The sequence below is a fragment of the Phocoena phocoena genome, chromosome 1 (genome assembly GCF_963924675.1).
Source record: "Phocoena phocoena chromosome 1, mPhoPho1.1, whole genome shotgun sequence".
NCBI classification, from domain to species: Eukaryota; Metazoa; Chordata; class Mammalia; order Artiodactyla; family Phocoenidae; genus Phocoena; species Phocoena phocoena.
In genome coordinates this window covers 129,106,929-129,118,079 of record NC_089219.1, presented here as the reverse complement: position 1 = coordinate 129,118,079, position 11,151 = coordinate 129,106,929, and the positions used below count along the sequence as shown (strand labels likewise).

The following is an 11,151-nucleotide window of genomic DNA, read 5'->3' as shown; positions in this document are numbered from 1 at the left end:
TATAGTTTTTTTCTTCATATGCTAAAGTGAGGCACATTCAGAAGTGATCTCATCCAAGATGAGATCCTTTAAAATTTTAATTTAGACCAAGTAAATCTTCAAAAAGAAAACTCTGAATTAAATCTCAAACCTTTAGGGAGCCTTCAGATCACACATTTGGCAGGATGGACTACATTACCTTAATAATAAACATTTTATTTGGATAAATCTTTGGGATTTGTTTTTAACGACAGCTTAGAATTTCACTGTTGGAATTACCATTCGAGGATTAAAGTATAAAAAAAGTTGTCTTTTCCCCAAAACTCATAAAGATTCTATTCTTCCAGTATTTTCCTGACATCATTAAGAATCTTCTCAAGGTGGCAACATTTCCTTGTCTTGTACTTTTATTCAGATGATGTGTTTTTCCCCCTGAATTTGCCAAAGTATGAGATTGATGTGTTTCAGACCAACAATTTCTCCCATAATCGTAAATATTTTATCTCCTAGAAAAATAATGAAAATAGAAAAAAGGTCTTGGTGCAATCACAATTATTAATGGGATTCCTGGGGGCAGAGTGAAATTATTCAGTCCTCTGTGTCTTTTCTAGACACCCAGGATTTTTACTTGTTTCACTCTTCTGTTGGACAGACATTTCAACTGAAGATAGATTATTTTTCTCCACCAAATAGCATCCCAAATCACAATGCTTTAAGAACTTAAAATCACTCATTTTCAATTTAAGCACCTTAAAAGGTCAAATTATGTATTTTTCACCTTACGTGGTTTTAGTTGAAACAAACTCCTATTTTAACTCGGACCTTCTTTAGAAAAAGAAACAGAACACATTTCATTTTTTATATAGAATAAACTTTGTTTTTATTATAGACATGGATCAAAAATAAAAGTTTTTATGTACATATGACATATAGTGCAAATGAAAGGCTTTTAAATACCAAGTATAGACATATTGTCGAAAACAAAAGGAGATGAGTGATGGGGGTTAGGATGGTCGTCCGGGAACTGCAGGAGGGGGTCGCCTAGTGAAAACAAAACAACAAAAAAACAAAATAAAACAAAAGAAAAAGGAAAACACAGATGCAGAGGAAGAAAACAATGTTTAAATTAGAAAATAAATCCAGATAACAGCATGCATAAATATCCCACAAAAATCAAACTCAAATCAGACAGAAAACATGCAGATGCAGACATGCAGGGGAAATGAGAGAATATCACATGGCATAGTGAGCAGCTCCTAGGATGTTTCCTGGCTTCCAGCCATGTGCTAGGTGTGAGCCATTTGAGCCCACTCCAAAACCTTGTTATTTTGTACCATGGAATGATAAATCCATGCAATCATATTCAGGAGAACTGGGAACAGTACAAGAGCCGCATACCTTTATAACTTGAGTATGTTTCCCAACCCTGATTTTGTGACATTCGGTTATTTCCAAAGATTTCAGTAAATGTTGTGAAATCTCCATAGGGGGAGAGGGAGTTGATATAGAAATATGACAGGTGAGATTTCTTTAAGATGAGGGAAAGTAGAAGGCGGCAAGGGATCAAATGAGCAATGTAATCACAATGCAGAAAATATCTGGGGTCGATCTTGGAGAAAAGGATTTGTAAATAAGAATTTCCTTCAGGTGAAATCCTGATGTGATAGCCTTTCCAGGCCCAGGCAAACCATGAGGCTATGTCTGTTCCATGGTGACCCCAAAGCTTTTGGGTAAGGTTTCCCTCTGTCTTAGAGTTAGGTGCAACTGAAGTTCTTATTTATTCTGAACCAGGTCCAGAGTAAATGAAATTTGGTTTGCTGGCTCTTTCTCCGTATCCCTAGCCTGGCTTGCATCTTGTCAGGCCCACTGGTGGTGAAAGAAGGATCCAGAGTTTTGCTTCGTTTTGACAACAGCCTCTCTCTGGATGATGGGCTGCTGGGGAAGATACGGTAAACGCTACATGGCAATGGACAGCTCTGTAAGTAGGAAAACAGCAGGCCCAATGAAGCTTTCCCACGGGTTTCCAGCAGAAGTCTACATTTAATTTCCTCTTTCTAACCCAACTGGTAACGAGCTCAACATTACAGCAAGCCATAGAACGGCAGGTTAGTTCAGTACCCTACTCCCTGTGGGACTCCTTTTTGGCTACTCATCCAGGTGTTCAACAACATACTCACTTCCATCTTACTTCTGTAACACTTCAGTGAGTGGTGCAATGAAGTCTACAAGAAAACAAAAGCAAAAACAAAAGCAAACTTCTGTTTCATCTTCTATGAGATGTTAATGGAGCCATACTGACTGGGCTATTTCTGAGCAGCAGTAAAAAACGACCTTACCTTCCCCAAAGTCCAAGACCAATTTTTCTTTGGTCCAATTTAAGCTGGCTGAACTTAAGGAGGCCTCCTATCCATTTAAATGATGAAGAACTTGTTATTGGTGTGTAACCTTTCAACTGTGGGGGGGGGGGGGCGGGGCGGGGGGGGTCCTGCAAGATCCAGGTAATGGTTATCCCTGGTGTTTTCATGAAGAAAGTGTAATGAAATTCCTGTCAGGCTCAATGAGATTTATCACCTGCCCAGCAAACCGAAACTATTTTTGAGTTCTGAAGGGGCTTTAGAACACTTTAATTACCTCAGCAGGGTGGGGAGGTGAGCCATTAAACTGAACAGCAAGTCCACAGTGCTAAAGGGACGTTTTGTCAGCATATGCCAAAGCACTTTTCTGTTTGAGCTAGTTTGGTGTTCTAGTCTAGAAACAGGATCAGAAACTTTATGTCTTGGAATATATTTCATGGACAGCTAGAATGTTTGCTTCAAACAGCAGAGTGACATCTATCCCCTTAGCTCTTTTCTTTCCCTCTTCACTCATCCTGTATCTAATTTTCCTCTCATTGCCAAAAGAGCATTGTTGGTGATGACACCGTACACTGGCTCAGAGTTACTTCTATCACGGATCTCGGCAGTTTGGGTTTTTACTATTTCTTTTCCAGAATTTTCCATACTACTTAACACAGTGCTGAAGTGCTTGAAGGTCACACGCTGAAAATATTGGGGCTTTTTATATGAAGGGCTACAAAGTTACCTTATACCATTGCCACTTCTAACACAAAACTCGAAGTATTGAGTTTGGAACACTGAGTTGGGATACTGAGTTGCTAACACATATTAAAGCTCATCATACTAGCATTCACCATACAAGCAAATTCTACCTACTCAAGATTATAATTTCAGGTTATACCTCCTTAAGCTTTCTTAAAAACAACTTCGGAGAATCGTTTGGCTGAAACAGGAAGGTAAGGTGGTAGGAAAAGCTGTGTGTGGAACATGGGCATGATTCATATATAAAAGTCCCCATTATTAAGAAGAATGATGAATTACCCACATTCTCTTGGCTCTACCTCAGTGCTGCAAGCTGTTCCTAGGGTGACATTCCTCTGGCAAGAGCCCTGGGAAGGTCTTCCTTATAATTTTTTTCTTTTCTGTTACAATCTCACAAAACATTCCCTGCTTGTTTTCTTTGCCCATCACTCAGACAACTTAATATCCCAGAGCAGTTGGTGAGCCTGAAGGCTTGAGAAAGTGAGACAACAAAGGCAGTAAGAATAAGCGTTCTTCTCAATGCTTTTCTGCTGATCTTCACTTTTAAGTCAACCTAGATCCCTCCCTTTACAAGAATACAATGGGGGTAATGTAATTAATTCAAAGGGGCTCTTTTTTTGGCAAGTGAGAGAGAAAAGGTAATATTGAAAGTGACCTGAGTCCTCCACAATGCCCCCCTAGGACTCATTGCATGTCTGTCTCTATCTGCTTTCATGCCCCCTGTTCCTATGCGACCTACCTCCTTGGATCTCCCCAAGCATCAGAGCTCCAGGAGGATGGTCCTAAGCTGGGAGCTCCAGTTGCCATGACATTTGATTTTATCACCCAACTTTGTGTTAGTGAGAGTCTGTACTGGGACAATCTCACTCAATGCCTTTCCCCTCTGGCCTAAAGCCACTAAAGCAGTGTTTCCTAAGGCATGTACCTCAGAGCGCTAGTCCTGTGAGATGCTCTATGAACAAAGCATTGATGGTCAAATAAATCTGAGAAACATGGAGACACTAGCCCTGCCATCCGATATTAAAGCTTCTATAGAGTCTTCCAGTAAAGAAACATCTAATTTTTAGTCATCATTTCCCAAGTATAGTCAATCAAGAAATCCTTGGTGTATGTCTGTGTAAAACTTATTAAAATCTCATGGAATGGACTTTGGGAAACTTCAAATTAAGGTTGTAGTTTTAGCCAACATCTCTTGCATGTACTCTAAGTATCAGTCTGCCTCAGTGTGAAAGAACACCAAGAAGTGGTCTTAAAAGTGGCAATGCCAGGTGTGTGATGAAATTAGTACTTCTCAGTACGAAATTTAAAGGTTTCAGCTGAAAAACAAGAATCTTGAAAACTAATTGAGTAGATACTTACATTGATGTCAGAACTATTTTTAAAATACAAATGGAAATTTGCCAGATAGTTACAATAAGGTCCTTTGGTTTTGGTAATTTCTACCAGGAACTATTCTGAATACAGAATCATGCGGTAAGACACACACTCACAGCACAGTGCACAGAATGATTCGCATCCTGACTCTTTCTTCCATTAAGAAGCTTCCTTTGAAGGCATTGATGGCTCCACTCATGGAAGATGTATAGACATGAGAAAGAAATCACAACAGAAAGTGTGAATTAACCCAACAGTCTTTCCAATTCATCTTTTCACAAAGAGCATACCCTGAACACAAAGGGAAAGTAAACCAACATTTCTCCCCTCCCACTCCCTTCTTGTCTCCTGCTTTTAGACGGCACAATCTGAGTCTATGTATGTTGATAAGGGACCTATCATCAAAACTCTTGTAACAAGGAATCTTTCTCTGTTCTCTGGAAACTCAGGATAAGGAAGTGTGTAAGAGTGAACACTCTTATGTTCTCTTAATATTGGGGAAACTGAAAGGGGTAACTTCTCCCCTCAACGCCGAATGAATAAACAATGGAGGCCAACTGTTGAGTCAGGAACGTAATTACTTTCTGTCAGAAATGCCTTCTGTAGACCTACCATTTGGGCAGAGTATTCTTCATCTTTCTGTTTCCTAGCTTTTCGGGATCACTTCCTTTTCAATAGCAAAATGTCACGGTGCTTCTTGGCAAGTGTCACTTTGTACCCTCCAGCTGCCTAAGGTTTGTGTTCTTCTTTAACTTAGTACAACGATGACTTCAAATCAGGAATAAAATGTTTCCCACTCTCCTGCCTTTGATTTGTCCAATTTGCTCCCTTTAAAAATCTCATCCTTCCCCAAATTAATGACAGTAATGCCAAATGCGATCATTCTCCACATTGGTACCAACAGGATTGAAAGAGTTATAAACATTTACAAGTCTCAGATCTTACTGATAAGCATAGACATGACTCAAATATATACAAGAATGAGGAAGGGGGGAGTCCTTCAAATGTTGTCATTTATTTCAGGTTCAGAAATACAGCTTCACATTTTCACAATAGGTACACGTGACCTTCAAGAATGATACAAGCTTTAGGAACTTGCTTCAAAAATTCCATTCATAGAGTCCATCCATATCTCAGCATTAAGAAAGCCTGAAAGTGCCAAGAAGACAGGGGAAAGTACTCTGGCTCCAATTAATTAAAGAACCAACAGAGAAGGCAAGATTTTGCTTCTGTACACTGCTTCTTAATATAAAAAAGCAAAAGAGGAGTTTGATTCAGAAAAGGGAGAGAAAAGAAACATACAGGCAAGCAAAACAAAGGCTGTACATGTAAAATTAAACACAAATCAAGTAATGGTGGAATTTCTGATTGGAAGGAATCATTTTTAGCAAATTGGCAACATACAATGTAAGAGATTAGACAGAGTAATTTTATCGTAATTTTAAAAACATTACATTAAGGAATTTGAGGGTAAAAATTAAAAAGGAATGAAGCCTTGAGCTGAGCCATGCGTGAAACCCCAGACCAGAGAGGTGAAAAGTCTCACCAATATACCAGTATGAGCAGGTCTTAAGACAAACAGGAGACTCTTCCTTGAGTTTCCTCTCTCTTGCTCTCATACATACATACATTCTTACACATATATACAAATAGCAATGCATATACTACATATGCTTCAAAATACTCTTAAAATTTCACCATACAGAGCACCACATAATGTTAAACATACCAACTAGACAGGATGACTGAAGGCTCTAGAAGACACATTTGAGCTTTTAAGAAAGGAACGAGGGATCTAGTGAACCAATAACTGTTTCTTAGAAACCATCTAGCTTCATTCACATTAAACTCTGAGCTCACAGCTTGCAGTCCTCTTAGTGAAATGATATAAAACTCATGGCTTGAGTCTCAAATATTATCTTCTTTCATCGAGTTCCATAGTTTAGAGACCTACTATTTAAGCTTTATTCTTAATGTTAAGGAGATTCCTGTCCATTTCAAATAATTACATTGTTTGACAAATGAAAAATGTTTACCTGAAAAAGTGGATGGATGACCTGCCTCTGAGGTGTTACATAACTTCTTCCCTGAATTTTAAGCAAACTTACTCAGAAAATCCACTACTTGCATTATACTGCTGTATCCCTCTATTTTTATCTTTTGACAGTTACTGTAGAGAAAGAAAATGACTATGTAGACAAACTTAGCTTTTTAAGGTTCACCTCAGCAATCTAAGAATAATTTATAATTCTAATCAGAGATCTTAAAGGTAGGTTTCCAGATCTTACACTTACTATGAGCTAGCTATATTGGCAAAGATAATTTCTTCTTCGATAGCAGAGCTGTGAATTTAGATGCAAATGTCTGTAGATGTTATTCTACCATGTTGTCATGGAAGTTCTGAGCCTTGTGCCTCTCAGAATGAATGTAATCTGGAGAAAATTTTGTACACCTCGTGTATGTTATGAGAAATGAACCACTTTTATCACATATCATGGCAAATACTCTAAAGCTAACTCTTGTATTAACACAGTTTAAAAAATATATTCATACCCACACATACACACATGTATAAATATTTACACCCAAACATATACATATATATACAATACACACACAATCACACTCATGCTCATGGCATTTTAACAAGTGATTTTTAAAGCTACTTACCCACAGGGGCACAAAATACATGTACTTACACAAATTTACTATGTATATACTGTATACATAGGGACACATGCTTAGAAAATATGTGTGTACACAGAAAACATCAACATTTATCACATACTGGTATTAGGTCCCATTTCATATTTGAGAATTATGGCTACAGTCTATTCTAAAAAGTCATAAAATGAATCTATATGACTACTCTTTAATTCTAAGGTCAGAAGGCTTATAGTTATATCACAGGAACTTGGTTTTATTATAATGTTTTGGAATAGAGTGAGTTTGTATCTGAACAAGTAGGCAATTTGCTAACTAAACAGACCCTACTGCTCGTCTATGTTACAAAACACAGCTAAAAGCAATATTCAGAGGAGTAATCTTGGTAGATGATTTCTGGAAATTCAATATATCTGTTCTAAATCAATACTATTTCAACCATCTGTCCACAATTGAGTAAATGGCTATTCCAGTTAGTCAATAAGCATGCAAGAATTAGCATGTGACAATAAAATAGATTTACCCATCAAATAAACATATACAGTTTACTTTTCCAAATCCTAAAAACACTGTACGTTTTATTATACTAGACATGATGGAGCTACATCTGTTGTGTAGACAACATCAGAGCAATCAGGATGAAGTTACACAAAAGATCTGAAGTGTGTGGGAAATACTTAGAAAGCTCATTAAGCGACATTCCCATCTTAAGGCCTGATATGAACGCTGTACTTCACACTCCGCACATCCTAGAGCTTCTGACTTCATTTACATTGACATCTCCTTTTAGCAGGATACAAACCCTTTGGGAAATGGGATTAATACTAATCATATGACACAATACTGCAGTAAACTGAAAATATTCTCCAACATGACTGCTGAAATTCCAGGGGAGGCTGGGTTCTATTAGAAATAACTTAGAAGTAAAATAAAACAAAAATGTACACACAAGAAGAGACAATCGGGACAGTGAAACCGTGGGCTGATAATCTGAGAGCAAAAGCCAAAGGTGACAAATGCCATTGTTTATGACGCATAAAATCGGTGCAAAGAAACCTGGGAAAAAAATCCCCAGTTTTCTTTGACATGGTTTGTGCTGATCTAAGAACACATCAGTGGTTATCCACAACATTTTCCTTTAACCAAAGGAAATTTCTGAAATACAGCAAAACGCAAAACCACATACAGCACAAAGCCAAACCCTGAAGTATATAATCTGTTAGATGCCTATTTTAGAGAATTCAAAAGAAGGAGCAAAGGGGATCCTAAAAAAGAGGGAATTTTGTGAAAAGATATCACTTTAGACTATTCATTTTACTATGGCTGTTTACTTAACTTATTTCCACTTAGCTGCAACACTATTTTAAAAATACAGTATGTATTTTGCACATCTGTTCCATTCACAAAGAGTTAATTTCCATGAGAAAAAAAAAGATATGATAAGATTTAGGGTGGTGATTTAGGGCGGCGTTCTTATACAATCACTTGCAATTTAAAAGTTGAAATGCCCTTTTTGTAAATCTTGTATTCTCTGATTTTTGCCTAAGTGGACTAGTTTTAACCCTTTAGAATAAGTTCAAAACAATGCCATTCAACTTGGCAAGGTCTCTTTTTAATAATGGTTAAAAGTTTTACTTCATACTTTATGGGCGTCTGCTTTGGGTATAAACTACACAGGAAATTAAAGTTAACATACAAATCATGTTTGCTGCTTTCAAAGGGAGGTATTTCAGTTGGTTAAACCTGATTTAGTTCTGTAGAATATGAAATGGTGTCATGGGACACAACTATGCAGTGAATACTTGGTCTGCTGTCTGGGAACAGTTAGCAGACAAAATTCCGGTTGGCTTCTGGCTGTTTCCTACATGCTAATCATCTAGTTCTAGGTAGTCCAAAAGTCAGCCTCAAGACTGAACTATTAACCCTCAGGCTAAGCTGCCCTTATAAATTTTAGAAATGTTAGAATTTGCCAGTTTGCTTTAAATCTCGATGTCTTAATACTATTTTCTGGAATGACCTGGAAAGAGACTCTGAAGTTGTCCGACTGTAGGAGTGTGAGCTCTGCTCTCAAACTAGGGCATCTTTTCTTTCCATTCCAGGTCCCATTCTTTAAATATGGCTATCCCATAGTAAGGCTCAGGATTTATTAAGAAAGCCTAGAACCGATTAAAAAGTTACATTAAACTGTTTAAAAGGTAGGCTAAATTTTTATATTAGGAAGTTAAATATTAGCATGGAAAGGGAGACATATTTTTGTACTAACTAACTAACTAAATCAACTGGAATTAGTGTTGAAGTATAATTAGCCATGCTTAAAATTAGATCAATATAAAAAATTAAATATTTTCCATATCAGCCTTCACTGTAACTTGTGAGGAGGTAAGTATATACGTGAATAAAGAAATTACATTTGTACAGACACTTCTAGAGATGTGATATTTTGCTTCTTCCTTGAACTCTGAAAGTAGCCCAATTTACTGACTGACTACCAAAAAACAAGCTTTAATTCACTGTTGAATATGCTTCTAGCTTGAAGCAAAACACATTGCCATGAGAAGCCCTCTAGAGCAAGCAATGCATTAACTTTTCCTTTGCAAACTACCTCATGCTTCTGGAAAAGTTTTATTTTTAAGGAATCCTAACTTTTAAAAAATCACTTCTTAGCAGTTCTATGAAGTAAAGAGGAAGGAGAAAGGATCTAAATAGCTAATCACGGCGTAGGCGGAAACATGTATAATAGACAACATAATTTCCGTCAGTCAAAACAGAATGTGGAAAAATAAATATGTATCATTTAGGTCTAAGCCCACCATCTCTTATCTCTTAGGAATTATATTGAATGGGCTATCTGGTAGGTAACCTGGGAAAGTTGTCAAAGCAATTCCAAATATATGCCAGGGTAGGCCAATGGTCCACAAAGTAGCGGGCTGCTATAGAATCTACTTTGGTTGATACAACATATAAAGCCTCAAAGAGTCAGCAGTTTTCAAGAGTCAAACCCCAAAAGTTTGACATATCATGAGCAATGAAGGTGAGTGATGAATGCATTAGTAAAACTGGTTACTTGCCGACTGATATCCACACATGCGACTACTCATGATTTACTGCAACGGTTACCAAATATTTTGCTTTTGCATAATTCATTAGTAATTAATTGCCATGCCAGACACTTCGTTTAGTCTAACAGGGAGGATTCTAGTGGACGGATTATAGTGGGACGAGTAGGTGATGGGGGTGGTCTCCGGCTAGAAAGAGAGAAAGAGACAGGTAAAGACACAAGTAGAATATCTAGCAGAAGGTTATCCCAAAGACACTGAGAAAGAGCCGTCACACACATGCTCATGCAGACAGGTCAGCAGGAGTGGCTGCCATTTGTAATAATTTAATACCGTCACCTTTCATTCACCTAGCATTTTTGTTTTTAAATGAGGTATTTTTTCATATACAAATGTTGCTAAAAACTGAAGTTGTCTCTCCCAATACTAATAAAAATATTAAGTCATTTAAAAGCCACCTGAAATACACTGCATATTTCTCAGTCAACAGAGTACGAAGCGTACTATGTTATGCCCACTCCAGGAACTAATAAGGTATTTAGGCCTCAGAGACTGATGGGGTTTGAGTTTTTATTTCCCTTTAAGTAATATTCTTCTTATTTTTTCTCCCTGTCTGGATGTTAATTATCACTTCTCATTGTCTGTAGCAGTAGCTTTCTCCAACTTATTCTGTATTTTACTTCTAATTTGCTAAGCAGTAGAAAGAAAAATTAAGGTTTTTAGAGTTCTCCACAATGAGTGTAAACAGGCTCAAGGTGAGCGCCTGAGTAAACTGCATGAGCTCTGGTTCCGATTTTGGGTCCTAAACGTTTTATTCTTAGCAACAGTATTGCTCACTTTCTGGTTGGTAATGGTGTTTCTAATAGCTGAGGTTGCTGAATAAACTCCAGATAACGAAATATTACTATATCTGAGAATCTCAGCTTTACCAACTAATACTCTTTATTCCCTGAACCCACACATTTATTTCCTAAATGTAT

The 11,151-nt window shown here is 37.4% G+C and overlaps 1 protein-coding gene across 4 annotated transcripts in view; it reads right to left on the bottom strand.

Moving 5' to 3' along the window:
• Positions 1 to 839: 839 nt before the first annotated feature.
• The window catches only part of DNM3 (dynamin 3), a 574,033-nt gene continuing 563,721 nt past the window's right edge, over positions 840 to 11,151 (bottom strand). For 3 of the 4 annotated variants that reach the window (XM_065883141.1, XM_065883152.1, XM_065883163.1), the window contains one exon: positions 10,291 to 10,360. In XM_065883141.1, coding sequence (XP_065739213.1) covers positions 10,291 to 10,360 — 70 coding nt within the window. Of the gene's footprint in view, positions 1,021 to 10,290; positions 10,361 to 11,151 lie in introns of those variants that run through there. The other variant, XM_065883171.1, reaches the window with a different exon arrangement.